Source organism: Agelaius phoeniceus, chromosome 9 (assembly GCF_051311805.1).
Source record: "Agelaius phoeniceus isolate bAgePho1 chromosome 9, bAgePho1.hap1, whole genome shotgun sequence".
Classification (NCBI taxonomy): domain Eukaryota; kingdom Metazoa; phylum Chordata; class Aves; order Passeriformes; family Icteridae; genus Agelaius; species Agelaius phoeniceus.
The window spans coordinates 25,732,016-25,749,169 of NC_135273.1; the positions used below are offsets into that span (position 1 = coordinate 25,732,016).

The 17,154-nt window shown below is 37.8% G+C and overlaps 1 protein-coding gene and 1 long non-coding RNA gene across 4 annotated transcripts in view; both read left to right on the forward strand.

The window, feature by feature from the left end:
• NRG3 (neuregulin 3) overlaps positions 1 to 17,154 on the forward strand; it is a 393,136-nt gene that overhangs the window by 318,011 nt on the left and 57,971 nt on the right. For all 3 annotated transcript variants that reach the window (XM_077183308.1, XM_077183307.1, XM_054637248.2), the window contains exon 4: positions 1,711 to 1,737. In XM_077183308.1, the coding sequence (XP_077039423.1) occupies positions 1,711 to 1,737 (27 nt within the window). The remainder of the gene's footprint in view (positions 1 to 1,710; positions 1,738 to 17,154) is intronic.
• On the forward strand, positions 9,115 to 9,459 carry LOC129123051 (uncharacterized). Its single transcript, XR_008534651.2, has 2 exons — positions 9,115 to 9,283; positions 9,368 to 9,459. It is a non-coding gene; the product is annotated as an uncharacterized LOC129123051 (long non-coding RNA).

Here is a 17,154-nt window from a genome sequence, read left to right on the forward strand (position 1 = left end):
ATATATCCTTGATTCTCACCTAAGTATAAGCCACTCAAATATGAACTGAGATGCCTTTTTTCATCTTTTTAAAGGAAAAGTATTTTTTGTATCTGTTTTTTGAGGAAGTGGTTTTTAACCATGTTGGTGAACTCAAAGGGAGAATTGTAGGTTGCAAATGGAAAACAAGTAGAGAAGGTGTATAGCCAAGTTAGGAAAGAAGGAATTTTTTTTCAGCTGTTCTATGTAGACTTAAGAAGATGATACTGTATGATCTTCCTCCATGTGTCGATATCTTTAGTTCCTTGGAGACCAGATTATGGTGCTTTGATTTCTGCTATCTGTTTTTAAAGTAAGGAATTTTCAACTGCATTTTGATCTGATTTACAGAAGGAATCAAAGGTGTGAATTGCATATAGATAAGGTTTGCAGATTTCACAGGTACAGAAAATTAGGCGGGGAAAAAAGCTACAAATCTCTGTAAATATTATATGTTTGATGCACTTCTGATATATCTCATGCTTTTATAAAAATTAGATTCTCATTAAAATTTAAAGTCCTGTCAAATGTACTAGGGATGTTTGTACGTGATATTTGTATGTGAGTGCAAGAATACAGATCATTATGTGGAATACATCTGTGTATGGTTTTGAGTTATGTATTTTCAAAAGGAAAGATTCATTTGTCACTAAACTTCCATAATGTGCCTTCCCTAACACCATGCTAACAAGGTATTTATGCCATATACCATCATCTTGTGTTCTTTGCTTTTGAAGTGCATGAAAATAAAATGTGGACTTTATCAGCTGTTCCATAGATTTGTATGCTAAGTGAACTGAGCAAGCTGATGCTCAGTGCCTTCTCCTGGGTGGATTGAACGGGTGCAAAAGGTGAAGAATTTCCAGCATTTTCAACAGAAACCCAAATATTCCATGATCTCATCACAGGTCCCAGGGTTGGCAATAAAATGAAGTGTTGAAACTAACTCTTGGGTTATGTTGGAAAATCTTTTAGCTTTGCTATGTAGTTCTTAGAGGACTCTAATTCATTATGTAAAAAAGAGCCCTGAAATGTTTAGAAGTCCATGTGATAATTCAGTCAATATTCTAATAATGTTAAGGCTTTTGCTTCACTTTGGGATGTCTTGAAATGATTGCATCCTGTCTGTGTGATGGCCAAGCTGGGAATGTGGCTTCCCTTTCCTGTTGTTGGATTTTGTTGTGCAGCAGAGAGCAGGTAGGAGTCATGTTGGGTGCCAGTGTGGCTGCTGTGCTGAGGTGAGAGCTGCCAAACTCAGTGAAAGCCTTCCATTCATCTCTTCAGGTTTTGGTCCCTGTCAGAGAAAATGAAAGAAAGAGCCTTGTCTAACTAAGGACAGTGGTGAGCAGGTTGAGAGAGGAGTTTCAGGAGGATGGGAAAATGAAATCCCTTTAGGTAGCTGCCTTGAACATAAAGTCAAATATAAAAGCATTCATTTCCTACCCCAAATGCACATCTCTTCGTGTGACAGCTGAGTGCCCTAAATTCCACCTTAGGATTGCCTTTGAGGGTCAGAGTTGTGCCTTTGTTTTGGACCTGTACCCACACAGTGGGCCCTGACCCCACACTGTTCTGCAGCACTGCCATATCAAGATTTGTATTTTATTGTATTTTATAAAATTTGTATTTTACTCTGTTTCTAATATTTCTGTTTCTTTTCTCATTTTCTTTTACATGCTTTCATGAGTATAGCAGACCATTTAGGAATTGAATTCATGGGTAAGTTTTACCTTCTCTTCCTTTCAATTGCTCAGATTTATCTTGTTTCCTTAGTCCAAAGAACATGGACGTTAATGGGAAGACTCCCGTGACCTCCACCACTGGGTTTTGGATTGGGTTCCTTTTATACTTGCCAATTGTATTTGAAATTATATGAAGGTTTAATTTTTTCTCTTGTCCACTGCTATGGATCTTAAAACCTACATAATGATGTTTTAGTATTTCATTGGTATTTAATGAAACATAACATAAAGGTTATGTGACCATATAATCTTGAGGAACAGTATTTTATATGTGATTTTAGGGTAGAGTTACTAACTTTTTCATGTAAAGGAAAGTAAATTTTAAATCCGATTTTTTTTTCATTTGTTAAGAATTTGTTGGTAATTGCAATATTAATATGATTTAATAAGAAACATCTTATTAAAGATAACTCAAATCAGAGAAATACTTTCAAGAAAAGAGTCAAAGATCCATCATTCTGTGAAAAAAAGTTAAATTGGTTAGAAAAAAGCTAAAAATGGAGTGACTAACATACAATTTTGGAAAGGAAGATAACATTCTGTTGGCTCAGCTGCAGCTCTGTGATGTGTTCATAGCCTCGTGGAATGACAGGCTTAACAGATCACCTCTCTGCTGGTGATCTTCAGACTTGAGGAAGCTGAGATCCATCTTTAACAGAGTTAGTGGTCCTTTGTGTAAGAACAGCTTGCATAAACCATTAAATATGAATGAAAACACTGTAATAAAAGGCATGCAATTTCCTATTGAAGTCACAAACCACTTATTTTTAATATGCTCTTTCCCTATGCTAAGTTTTACTTGATTTTTTTAGATTTTATAATTAAGAGCATTATAAACTATCAATTTTTAAGTTCCAGCATGGGGATTTTGTTGACCACTTAAGTGTAAATTGTCAAGAACCCCATAAGGTGATGAATATTACCTGCATGGCTGCAGGAGCAAGAGGAGAGCCAGCAGGCTCAGGGATTTTGTCCTACTGCTTCTGGGTTTGTGCCAATCCTAGAGCATTGTTCTCTCTAGGGAACTGGTTCATGAGGCCCAGAAGTTTTGTATTTCACTTCACTTTATGTGAGGCTGTGAAGTGCCAGTGGAATCAATGCAAGTGTCTTCAAAGACTTATTGGACAAGCACAGCTGGGGAATGGTTACTTGAAAAGCTCTGCATATATCCTGCTTTTCCTGCTTAGCTTAAATTGTGAGCACCGGTCTTGAGGCATACAAGTTGAAGGACAAGCATATATGTAAAAGAGGATAAGGAGTACAGGTATATGGGATGCTTTGTGAGTGAACCTTTCTGTAAGAAGCAGGAAAGTGTAACCCAAGAAGCAAAGCTGAATTATTTTAATTTTATTTTGAGACTTTCAGTTTCCTTTCTTTTTTTTAAGACATCTCTTTAAGGCATGAACTAAAGCCAATCCCTGAAATCTTGGCTCACAATAGTCCTCTCATATGAGTAGCTTTCAGATTTTTTTATTTAATATTGGAGAAGATCCTGATGGCATAAAAATTAATGAAATCTTGAGTCTCAAGCCTGAAAATATTATGACAGCAGCCTAAAATGATGCTTAGAGTTGTTTTCTCTGGGCTAGAAAAAAACAAGTTCTGGAATCATATGCAGAAGTGAAATGCTTGTGCTTCTTAAATCCTCTTCTGGTCTTCATGAAGATTTACTCAGGAAATGAAAGCATGCATGGAATCATTGCTGTACCTGTAAGCAATCCACAGCCTGTGCACAGAGAGTTCAGGTGACAGTATGCTCATCAAATTAGGGACTCTCCTGTAAAGCCTCTAGGATGAGTGTACTTCTGGACTGTAGAAGGTAATGACAATCAGTGCAAAAAGTGTTTTCTAGCTAGGAAAAACAACAATGTAGAGATAGTGCTGAACTTGCTTTGTTTGTATGTAATCCAGAGAACACTCCTGTTTTCGTTGCATTTGTGGGCTCACTTACCTTGGAAATTCCATTTTCATCATCATGTTCCAGAAATTATGTTTGCAAACCATGTAAACCATTTGAGTTGGATTGCCAGGGCCAGCTGAATTCCTTCCATGGTAGACAAAGCTGAAACCTCATGTCAGTGGGAGCATCTGTCTGTAGAGGTGTCCAGGGGGACAGACGAAATGTGCACTGAAACTACACACCTGCTTTGTACATTTGCCAAGGAAGGTAGATAAGTGTAGTCATTTCTTCTTTTTTTCTTTTCTTCTTTTTTTCTTTTTTTTTTTTTTTTTTTTTTGCTAGACTCTCAAGGATCAGTGAAGTGTATATACATAGCCAGTCCTTTTACTGTCCTGTTAGGGAGCTGTGGTCCATGAATTAATGTTTGTATCCTATTGGGAACCAGTTGGAACTGTTTTCCCCCACAAGCTCCTGTGGCAGCCCATTCCAGTGCTCAGTAGAGGCAGTGTCTGTTGCTTTTCCATTGCCTGTTGAAATCTCTTTCCTGATGGACCCTTCTCTCACAAACAGTGTTTTGGGAACAAGAATTATGCATTCAGTTTGTGTACCACACTGAATTTTGTGTTAACCTTGCTCGTGGTCTCACATCCCCTTTCCTGTCTGGGTCTTGTCAGGTTTGTGTTCCATAGAATATTCTATATGGTGCATTCCAAAACTTGAATACCTGTTACTTTAATATTGCTGCTGATACTGATTTACACTGTCTGTTTCTTTGTATGGAGAGCAGAGACAAAGGCAAGCATATTGATGTGGAAAAACAGTTTTAAAATGTTGCAAATGTAGCAATTAATGTATGGTTCTGATGTACTGATGTGCAGCACCACCTGAATTAAATGAAAGCCAAGTATGTGGTCAAGGGACATTATGGCCTTAAAATTGTGGATTGAAGTATTGTCATCAGTGGTCCAGCTTTATGAAACTTCTGGTGATAAATAAATGGTTTATACTTTCTAGTACATCAAATCCAAAAAAAAAAAATCTTGTGTCTGATTGTCACTTGATTCAATATCCATCTCTGATGCACTCTCCTGGACAGGCTTTGGGCAAGGTCATTTAATCTGTCTGTGCTTCAGATTCTCAGTTGCAGTGAGTTTTTTCAGGCTTTCTGAATTTAGATTCCTCAGCTCTCAGGGGACTATCTTTCAGTTCCACAGAAACTTTTCTTCCTTGTGAGAGGGTGCAGACTTGGCTGTGTCCTCTCCCCTCCTGGTACGGGAGCAGAGCAGTGTGAGGAGAGCACCAAGCAGCTCACCTGCTCTGCTTTGGTGCCCTGTGTCTCACCAAGGAGGATACATGCAATTTTTTTCACATTTCCAACACAAAAGTAAGGAGAAGTTGTCACCATGGTCCTACAAACTGGAAACATGAGCAGCATTAGCAATTCTGTGTCAATGGGAGGCAGGCTGGTGGTTGGTAACGCATATGCGAGCAAGAGATTGTTAAAAAAAATCAAAAGAAGCAGCTGTTATACTTGTATACAATGAAAAAAACTGAGTGATGTATCATTAGCATTCGAGAGCATGGAGTTACAAGTATCTACAGCTTATAATAGTTTTTTACCCAAGTGGTTAACTGCACTTCAGGGCTAAATGGTTTACCTTTCTGGTGAAAATTTAGTTGATGAGGGAAAATATCTGTGACAGCAAACATGGTCACTTTGGAGCAACAGGGAGCAGCTGAAAGCTGTTGTGGAACATGCACTGGCCTGGTGCATGTTCTCCCAGCTGCAGAGTGAAATTGTTGCCTGAGAGTCACCTGTGGATGTTCTGAACTGCAAGCCAGTGTCTGAGACAAGGAGTTGCCTTTTCAGCTCATTTCTTACACTGAGAATAAGTAGAGTTAAGGTGTGCTGAGGCATGAAACACAAAGGTGAGTATTGGAATACCCTGCTGGAATAACACAGCAACAAACATGACTGTTTCACCAATTTGCCTACACCAACTCTGATGATCCAGAATGCTGATATTTTATGCTGTAACACTAATTTATGGTGGATACAGCTGGAAATAAAATGCTCCAATAAAGTGCAACAGCCAAGTCACTGCAGTTTTTGATGGAAATACAGACATAATATGAAGTAATCTTCATCCTTGGGCTGCTTACCAGTTAAACCAGTATCAGGGGTGTAAACAATTTTGGTGTGATAATCTCAATCTCCCCATGCGTGAATTACAGAAAATATAGCAGTTGTTACATGTAGTCACTACTTTTAATTTGTTTATTCTTAAGTCTTAAACAGAAAGTTAATATTTTTTTCCTTAGAACTACTCATCTTTTCTGGAAAAATCATGAGCTTCACTGAAGTCAATGGAGTAACTGAAGTCAATGGAGTATGAATGGTATATAATATCTTGTAAGTGCTGAATCATTAAATAGCATTTAATTGAGCAGAGTAATAAAGCAACTCAAGAATGGGATCCTATTAAACTTTATATATCTCCTTGCAATGACTGCAATGTGAAATGTATTCTGTTTTCTGTAGTCTGAGCAGCTGTTAACAGTGGAGAAGATGGTGCATGCTGTATTTTCACTGTGCCTTTTCTTGCTGCCTCCTCATTGTGCTAAGGTGATGATGTAAGGGAATACCTGCTCCAGTTAACCAGATGGACTCAGTGGCCTTGTGTCACACACTGTGACTGAATCATTTTGATTTTTACAAACTGCAGAAGTTGGTTTTGCTGATGGGTAGGATAACCAATAGTGCAATAACTTAGTATTTTTCCAGTATGCCAGAAATAAAAAGGTGAAGTTCATTAGTCCTTGCATAGCTCAAAAACTGGGAACCTGGGTTCTTTCCTCTGAAACTCGATGTTTTGCAAAAATTATAATAAATAACCAGTGTGTGCATGGCTGGTCCTTGCCTTAGTTACCATTTAGAAGCTCTTATCTGTTATAAAACCCTGTAATGCTCCAGTCCTTGCTGGAAGAGAGGATGAATGAACATTCATTGAATTACATGACCAAAACTCTGTGTGTTCTAAAGGATATATGTTTAAAAAAATAAAGAAATTAATTTCAGTTTACCCTGTATTCCTTTTAATATTATAAAGCAGGTAGATTTTTGCTGATAATATGGCACACTAACTGTTTTTATGCTCCTGTTTGCACAAAATCTTATTAGAGATTCTGATCACAATCATCCCCCAGAACTATGAGACCATATCTAATAATTATATTTTTTAATAATTGATTAATAATTTTTATTAATCAATAAGTATTTAAATGATTTAATCTGTACCCTGTTGGTAAATTTCTGAAGACCCAAGAAGGACTACTCTGGTAGTCATTGATACTTGCATTGTTTTCTATCATCATCATTGCTCCTTGAATCCCTTTGTTCTTCATCCTGCCTCAAATTTTCATTACCTCCTTCTGGCTTTTATCTTTTCAAACTCACTAAAGGCTTTGCTCTTGGAACCTCATCTTTCAGTTTGCCTTATGAAGTACCTGTCCTTTTTAAGTATGCTGCAAAATAACAATAGCATCCTGAGGCATGAAATGGATTTAGACCCTCAGCATTTTCCATGGGATTCACTTAGCTGGGAAGAAGAGTCATTTATCATCTCTAGAGGAAAGAGATGTGAGCAGCAGAAGAGAGAGTTTTGCAGGAGCAGCTGATGCCTGAGTGCTGTAAGAGCAGTGGATGGAGCAGGGGTTCCTCAGGGGCTGCAGGAAGCTCTGCCAGTGGTTGTATCTGTTTAGGAGAACACATCTCCTAAATTAGTCACCATGCATCTGGTGCATAAGTTGCAGGCTGCCTCACATCTTGGCTCTGTTTAGGGCATATGGTTCTAGTTTAGTTGAGAGGGAGAGATTTTTACCTAAATGCTTTGTAACCTATCTACCATCTTGGTTCGGTGCTGCCATCTTTACTTTTCTTGGTATGTCATTTTCCAGTTTATCTGCACTTTCTGTATTGGCAGTGAACTGGGTTGGATTAACTTGCATTATTTTTAAAAGGTTTACTGTGTGGTTAACTTATGTGTGTCGTTAATTGCCTTATTGTGATGCTCTATCAAAGTAGTAATTCTGTGAACTGTGTGGATAAAATAATTTTAATATATATAACTTACTCTGGTGACCTTCCCCAGTATTTGGTTTCTGCTGTTCTCTCTAACTGAATGCCTGATCATTTGTGATAAAACTTACAGAAAATTTAAAAATACAAACTGATAACAAGGTGTACTGACAAGTTGAGGAAGCCAGAGCTGGTCTGGGTTTCTCTGTTTTGCTGTGGTTTGGGTTGGGAGGAGGAGAAAGTTGCATTAGGTGCTGTCTGTATTAGGCTGAAAAAGGGGTTGTGCATCATCCCTAATGATACATAAGGACTGTTATTCTGTCACTCCCAAGGTGAATGTGGACTGAGTTCCACTGTGAGCTGATTGGGGGGGCACTAATAAGGTCCAAGTGTTACCTCTGGGTTTAAAAAGAAAAGAATTTGTGAAGCCTGAAAAATGGAAGTTGTGTACAAGCCTCCAGGTAAGTTTCCATGTACCTCCTAGTGCCAGGTACAAACCTCTTCTTCATCATGCCAGCTTCAAAATCCTTGGCACCTCAGGGAGAAGGGGCTTCCAGGTTGGATTTCAGCTGAGGATACAGCATCTCATCTCATCACAGAGGGGCTTTGCTGTGCCCTGTCTCTACATACACATACTATGTGTACATTCTGGTTGGGATTAGGCATGTGCCCTGGGTTCCTGCACAGCTGGTGTGCCTCAGAGTTAAACACTTCTTATCATGAAATACAGGTAATTAGATGGCTTCAACACTGAGCAGACAGCTGTGTATTTAAATGTGACCTTATACCCAGTCAGTCTCATAACCTGCATTTTGAATATGGTATTTAGGTAAATGCTGTGCTGAGCCTGAGGAATTGTTAAAAGTGACACCATGGTATGCTAATGCAATTAGATGACTTGCAGTGCTGAGGTTTGGCCTTTTTTTGGGCTCAGGTGCAGTTTAACCAGATGCAAAAATATGTAGACAGTAACTTGTACACTGCTGAAACAAGCCTAGCAGGGCAAAGGTGAGATCCACGTGTCAAAGGTGGTGCTACAGACAGCTGCCACGAGATCTGCCAGTGACACCTCATATTTCCAGTTGAGGGAGGACTGGGAGGAGGCTTCAAAGCAGTGAGTACCATCTGGACATGTCTGTGAGAACCTGGGATCTGTTGTTTGGGATGGGGGGGATTTGTTATTAGTACAAGGTTGCTCACTGTGTGTTGAGGTTATCTTGGCACAGGAGGAGAAGCTCCAAACACCTGATCTGGACCATGTTTGTGCAGCCACAGTGGATCAGGGCTGCTTTGGCCTTTTGCTGCTTGGAGGTGCTGCCTGGATGTCAAGTCTCATTCAGTAAATGATGCAAGGATTTGGGAAGCAGAACGTAAGTACCTCCATAGATGTTCCATGGCACTGGTGCTCTTGTAATGTATGCTACACTTGTATAGAAAAATCAATGGTTTTGACAGTGAACTAAATCTCTTTCTGTCCTTCTGTGTCCTGCCCAGAATGAGTAGAGACGGTGCCCTGCCAGTAGTTGCTGGAAGCAGAGGAGAAGGGTAAGCAGTGTGGGAGAATTGGCAATGTGCTGTGCAGAGCACTAAGTTATTGTTTCATGAGCTGCCTTTTCTCTTCTTTTGCAGGAGCTGTAGGATATTGGCATGTGGAGAAGCACAGAGATATTCCTACTCTGGCTGACAGTTTCTAATAAAGATATTTTTATCGTAATTGAAAATTGTCTCATGATCATTTCCTGTTCCAATCTGCATTGGTTTTTCCTCATTTCAAGCGTGATTCTGCTGAAAAACACTCTGTCCAGTGGCCCAGGCTATCTCTTGGTATTGCTTCAGACTTAACAGCCAACAATTATCTGGGACACAAGCATGGGCAGCACAAAAGAAAGAGGGAAAAACAAATCCTGTGAGTGTGCCGGTGCTGTTCTTGTATGCTCAGTTCTTAACAACAGTGGAAATGATCTCAGAGTTGCTTGTAAACTGTTGCATTCAGCTGACAAGTGGACTTTTTTGTTTACCACTGGTGGCTTTTCTTCTTTGAGTGGTTAAATAAATCACCATGAGGTATTTTCATTTACTATGGATCCAGATTCTTTTGGATCATGTTCATGTAATTTACTCACTGCATTTATCTCTATTGTGTCAGTCATCCTGTAATTATCATATGAATTAATATGATATTTTTATTTTTGTTCTAAGTTAATTATGTACTACTCCATGCCTACTTTACCAAGTAAACTCTATTGTAATATAGTATTACTCTATGGTTATTTTTTACGTCTCTTGGTAATTTTGCATTTCACATTCAAATGGAAAATAAAAAATAGAAATACAAAAATAACCTGGTAATGGAGGAGCACAAAATGGGACAGTATATTAGTTCTCAGCAGAATTAACTAAAACAATTTAGGGTCTTCACTGTTCAATAGTGAAATACAAAGTAACAGAAAAGAGCTGGGCAAAGTTAATTAGAGCAAGCAGTTTACAGAGGAGATGAAAGTCAGAGAAAAAGCAGTTTATTTGCCATTGAGAGCATTACTACTTCTATTAGTAGCTTCCCAGAGCTTGCTGTTAATTGCTGGGTGTGTAAATTGTTTCCTTATTGAAATAATGACGGTAGTCACACAAAGTCCAAGGTTTTGAGTAATGCAAGGAGTGAAGGCAGCTGATGCATTGCCATAGGGCAGGGCTGGTGGCTGCCTGCCCAAGCCTGGCCTCCCTCGTGCTCTTCCAGCTCCTGCCACTGCTCTGTGCCATGAGATAAAGTTCTTCAGTGCTGTAAAGACTTGAGCATCTCAGTGCAAGCCAAGAGTGTTTAAAATTGATGCCTACAAAGGCTTTGGGTGTTTTCAGAGTGATAGTTGAATGTATATTTTGAGAATTGCATTGGACTTAATAAGAGTTACTTCTGTGATGCTCTTTATTTCTGACTAAAACACGTGGAAGTCAGTGGATATTTTGGTATCATATATGTTATTTCTAATGTAATGTACAGAACCTGAAAGCAGGACCCAGTGTGTGACTTAGACTGACATATGAAGTGAGCCTGTCCTTTTCCTGATTGGCTCCAAATTACCTAAATCAAAAACACTAGATAGATCTCAACAGTTGTTACAAAATTGAGTATGTACAAGTAATTTGGTGCAGTTGTGCAAAACTAGTAGTATCTTTGTTCCTCTGTTGAACAAGTGGTATCAGTAGTATCTTTGTTCTTTGTTCTCTATTCTTCTTCTCCCTACGTTTTATCTTTTGTACCTTCCTGATTGTTTTTTTTTTTATTATTTTTTTTATGTACTCCTGGGGACTTTCTTTTTGTGTTAGTTTCATAAATCTACTGATCAATGAACTTACTCTGTTTAAGTGTGTTGCTGTTTACAGCAGTGACTACAAATCAGTGGTATCACAAACTGCTCTATTTAGCTTTAATGGAGAGTACAGCATGCACGCACTGAAGTTTTACTCATTTGTTATCATAATGCCCTCTCCTGTACCCAGAAGTAATGCAGCATTTGGAAAATGGAAATCACAATATACACTAACTTTACCAGCTCATAAAATATGAATGCTCAGAAAATGAATACAGCAGTGTTAAATACAGTTAATCAGCTTTAGAAAAACAAAAATACGTATTTATTAGTATAATACATACATGCATGGGATATTAATGAAAAATACCAGACACATCATTTTCTGTGTTTATTCTACGCTGTGCTCATTACTCTCATTCAAATAATTTAAATTTGCTTTCAAGATAAGGATGACTTGTTGCTGATGAGAAAAGTGTGGATGTCTTCTGTGCCATATTTTTCATTGAAGCTGTGAAGTAGAGTCTATGCACTGAATATAAAGCCAGCTGGGCTGGAGATTGTGGACATTACAGTGGCTGGCAGAGTAGACCTTTACAATTCTTCAGCTGCAAACAGTTGCACTCAGTGCATTGTTTTAGGAAGTGTATCACAAAAATATAAGACTTTATTAAACTCAAGTTAACAACCTGCCTCAGTGAGAGTGTGAGAGTGTGACTTCTACCTGAAGGTTTTTTATGTTTCTGTGCTTGAGGTAAGGTGCTTAAGTCAAAACCAAGAAAGTGGCCTCAGTTGAGTGTGTGTTTAATGAATGATGAAGAGAAAATTACAAAGACAAGTGAATATTTTATTTGTCAGTTTTTTCTTGTGAATCTATCTAGCATGTTTTAAAAATTCCTCTTGCCCAATGGAGTCTCTTTTCAAGGTAAGGTGGTACCAGAGCATCTCATTCTTTCAATTAGTAGTGAATCCTGTCTTGAAATAAGATGGCTGACCAATGGTGGGAGAAGGTGAGTGATCCTATAGAAATCCTATAGAACAAATCAAGTCACTTTAAATTTATTCCATAAAGTTACTTAAAGGTGAACTGGAGGCAAAAAGTAGATGTAATTGTCTTAAATTATGCTGTTTCTTTGAAGTTAAATAGGTATTCATGTGTTCTTTTCAAAAAAATACTACTTTTAAGCACATGTAATAGTTAAGTTTTTGTTCCAAAAAACTATGAAAAATTTAAACCTCAGGGAAAATATGGAAATCCTGTTATTTATTTTTTGCTGAATGCAAGTGGCGATTTGTGAGAACTACACTGGATGGCCAATATCTTATTTCTCAGTATTGGGTCAAAGGTTCTTACTTGACTGATGAAATTGATGTGGAGAGAGGACAGCTGAAAGATAATTCAAATGTATGCCTTGGCACTGATGCTGCTTTATCCAACTTTTATGTCAGGAGTTGTTTCCTCAAAGGGTGAGTAATGTAATGACATTGCCTTGTTTTTTTCAAGTGATTTGTAATTTTTTCTATACCTTTTAAGACGCGTTAGTATCCATGTGTCAGCTGTTTTGATGGTTTCATTGCCTCAACACCTTTGTGGATTGGGTTTAGCATCTGTGAGCCATGAATCAGTTTGGTAAACATCCCCTTCAGTCTGCTCAGCCCCGTTCAGTGAAAGTCGAACAGTCCTTGTGCAAAGAAAATTCAGAATCACCTAAAAGTCTGCAGGTAAAACTGTGGCAAATGCCCTGTGAATTCAGAATTGAAATGTGCTCCTGACACCTTACTGGATGTCCAGCCTGTGTTCCTGGTTCTGGTGTGCTAGTTTAGCAAAACTGGGACACAGTCTGTTCCCATTTGAAACTGTGACAAACATGGTGGAGAGGCCGTTCACTCTTTAAGCCCATTCTTTGCCTCCTCAATCCCCAAAATATGCTCCATTTCCCTAAATCTTTCTTCAATTTAAATTTCTGGAGTATTTTCTCTTAATAAAGTATGCTGATATTTCATGAACCTAGCAGTATGTGATTCACTTGTCAGAGAATTACCTTCCCATAATACCCCCTATGATGTAACATTACTTTTTCTCCTATTCTATACTCCTCATTTTATGGTGCCAAGATGTGTACCATCAATCATTTAATTTACACTTTTGTCATCTTTATTGCTTGCTCAATCACTTTGATACCTTAACCTTATCTTTCCTTTTTTTGCTCTCAGTGTTGTAAAAAATGTGGATGCTCGTGTTGGTAGCACAGCTGTGCTGATGAACCTGCTTGCAAAGTCTTCTGCTCTCCAAAGGAGTCTGTCTCTCCCTGTCATTACTTCTGTCATTGTTCTTGAGAACAGCTTTTTTAGCTCTTTACTTCCTCTGGGTGTTTTCCTTTCCTCTTCCATCATTTGTCACAGCTCTTCAGCCATCTCGCTCCCTGATTATTTTGGTATCACCGTTACTTTTGGTCTCAATGTTATCTTTTTTCCCTTAAAAAAGTCTGGAATGTTAAATGTTCTGAATTATTCATAAATCCATATATGAACACCTGCATCTATTATTCAGATTACTCCTTATTTCTTTTATGCTAGAGCCTAGAACCTCTTTTATAATTCAGTAATAAATGAGGGCCTTTGGTTTATTCAGAGGGTTTTTTGCCAACTTCATGTTTATGTCCCAACTGTCTTTTAGTTAATTGTGCAGAACCCTGCAGTGCAAGGAGCAACAGACTTGTTAGAATAATTTAGAGTATCCCTTCCCTCTTTGCTGTCTCTGTCTTCATGCACTGGCCTCTCTGAGCAATTTGTTTGAAGTGGTTTTTGGCCTAGAATAGATTATTTACTAGCATACAAATCTTTTTTCTCTAATTCTTTTCTCCAGTCTTTTATCTGTGAGTATTACTTAATAGTTATTGCCTTTTTTTCCTTTATAAAGGTGCTAATTCAATTTTTTTTAAGTTTTATTTTGCTTTATGCCATTTATTATGCTCCCACATGTACTTTTTTATTTATGTTTCCTGTTGTCTGTAACTGCTGTCCTCTAGAGCAGTAGTTGGTGTGCCTGTGAGTTACCTTCTTACTCAAAAAGTACTTGTAAAATGGATATCCCAGAACCCCTGCATAATTCAGGGTGGAACCTCAGCTCTGTAACCTGAGGCTTGAAGCAGGGTCACCTCAGGTGCCCCCAGGCTGCTCAGGACTTTATCCAGATTAATCTTAAAAAACTAGGACTGCACGACTTCCCCAGGCAACCTGTTCCAATGCTTGACTGTTCTAGTGGTAAAAGATTTTCCTTATATCTAGATAAAATGGCTCCATTTGTTATTTTTCTAGAAATACTCTGGAATAATGTATTTTCTGCTACTTGATATTTTGTGATTCAGACAAATCATTGCTTACTGATAGTCAATTCTCTGCTTATTTACAGTGCTATGCTCTGGGTAGGTAAAAAAGAATTTAGTCTTAGTTTTGATTGTCCTATTTTTCCTATTCTGTCGAAGCTATACTAGTCCTTATTTATTTATGTCATTTTACTGCTAGAAAAAGTATGTGATATAACTCTAAACTAAACTTCCCTCTGCAGCTTTCTAATTATCCACGGCTACAGTACAATATTTTATCAGCTTTATGCAAACACAGGTTCTAAAAGTAATGAGCTGCAGTCCATTGTTTTGGCTTAGATCATCACAGCTGAAATGCCAGGAAGTTTTTCTATTCTAGACACCTTTGCTTATTTACTCTGTTTTGGTGGTATCGAGAATTTCTCACCTGGTACCTGGTTTCACATTAAATTCTGTATTTAAGCAAAAATATAAAGGAACAACTGGAGGTATTGAGATTTCTAATGCTCACAGAGATGTGCAAAGCAGTTTAACAATCTTGTTTGATACAGCTCCCATAATGCAGCCTCCTCTTCAAAGAGCCTTAGTAAAAGAGTTACAGACTTCAGAGAATGCCATCAAAATGAGGCCTGGCTTTAACTAAACAACTTAAACTCACTTTGCTCCATAAGTGCTTTTATTAACACGTACTTTTGCAATAACCTGAAGGAGGAGCATGAACATGAAAAGTAAATTAACAGTCAGGATTGACTCCCACCCTCAGTTTTGAAAATCTGTGAAAAAGGAGTTTTGATTGCTCTTATGCTGTTTTCCTTTCTAACATTGCCTATATTTAAATTGCTTTAGCTGCATTATATATTCCAAATACATAAACTCTGTGAAACTTTTAATAACTTTAAAATAATTAAAATGTCTCTTTAGATACCATTTTTACTTTCTTCTCTTGCTTATCTTTGTAATAAGTAAGAGAGGAAATGCAAATATTGATACTTCTTTCCATCATCTGACTTAAATGTAAAATGACATCATAATTTTCATTAACTTTATTTTTCATTTTCTTCAGCAAATGATTATGCATTAAGTTATTTTATTCACTAAGAAGCCTGAATGTAACTGTGTGAGAAGTTTTTATTTAGCCAAACAGAAAAAAAATAACTGCAGAAGATCTTTGCATTTTGGAAACCAAAGGTACCCTTTCATGCTTTTAACAACAACATTGTTTGTTAGATTTGGTGCTTCTGGTATTTTTTCATTTTTTTTTCCTGCAATTTGTTAGAAATATTTGGTAAAATACCTCTGCTGTCTTTGGTCTACCTGACCCATTTAGTTGGGAAGAGCCCAGAGGGATCTGTCAGAGGCCAGAGCTGCCCTGCAGAGCCACAACTCCCCCTGATTTCATGGCTGGGTGAGCTGGGACTGGAGCACAGGTGAGAACAGAAACAGAGTGGCAGGAGGGCATGAATTCACTGAAAGAGGGATGGCAAGAAGCAGAGAATCCTGACCCTAATTTTGCTTTCTTAACTGGGAAGAGATCTATGTCTTTTTGAAGAATTTGATTCTGCTGCGCTCCTGGATATTAATGTGAGATTTCTCTTGTGCAGTGTGATAGAAATGTGAACTGATTTGAAACTGTTTGTATAGTTAGTGAACAAAAGTAATTTCAGATGACATAATAATTTTCATTTAAAAGTTGACAGAATTGTATCTGAAATGAATATAAGTGATTAAAAAATAGATGAAAACCATATTTTTGTATCCCAGGTGCCGCAATAGATGCTAACTTTCAGTTCTGATAATAATTCCCGAGAAATAATGTTATTGTGATTTCTTAATGTAATCTGGCATTCACATCTTTTTATCATTGCATCTGTCGAAGATGTTTTACACTCTGGGGGATTGAAAGATAAATGCCAACAAATGCCCCTGTATTTTATGAAAAATTGTTAAGTGGTTAAATGTATAAATGCATTACTGGATAAGATAAAATAAATCTTAATTCATGACAGAAAATGTTAGAGGAATCAATTCTAAAATTCAGAGTTTCATGAGCAAAAATACAACTGAAGAGTTGTAAATGGAAGATTACTGATCTCCCGAATTCCTTTTGTCTGTGTGAATACCTAAACCAGCTATCCAGTGTATAGTTTCCTCCTTTATTTCTGTAATCTTTTCTAGTTTTCTATTTTCACTTAAACATGTGCACACACATTTAACTAAAGTAACTTTTTTTCCCATTTATGTTATGCACAAACACTCAACTCCTAATTCGTTCCAATCTAACTTACTGATCTAATCATGTGTTGTGTAATGATCCCTCCTGTTTTGTCCAGGCACATTTAGGGAAATGTATGATATGAATGTTACTTTCCTTAAGAATGCTGTTAATGTGAACCATCATGTTGTGGGTGCTCTGCTTCTTGGGGTGGGTTTTTTTTTGGAACAGAAAGCAGAAAGGAACCACTTCAGGTTGTCTACTACTAGGAAGTATTTCAGAGAAAAATGGTTTCTTACTGTAAGTTTAATCATTCTTGGTTAATAAGTTTGTTACAACTCTAAAAATCCAAAGTACCACACAGGTAAGGAGTTATGCAGTTCATTAGTTTCATGTCACTGAATTAGAAGACCTCAGCTCCTGAGATGGACCAGTCAAACAGTGCATTACTAGAGAAAGCAAAGTCTGTGTGTGAGAACTGCTCTGGCAGCAGTGCCCATATTCCTCCAGCTGCCTGAAGAGGCACAAGTGCTGTGCTCAGGAGCTGGGCTGAGCTGCTCACCCACTTGCCAC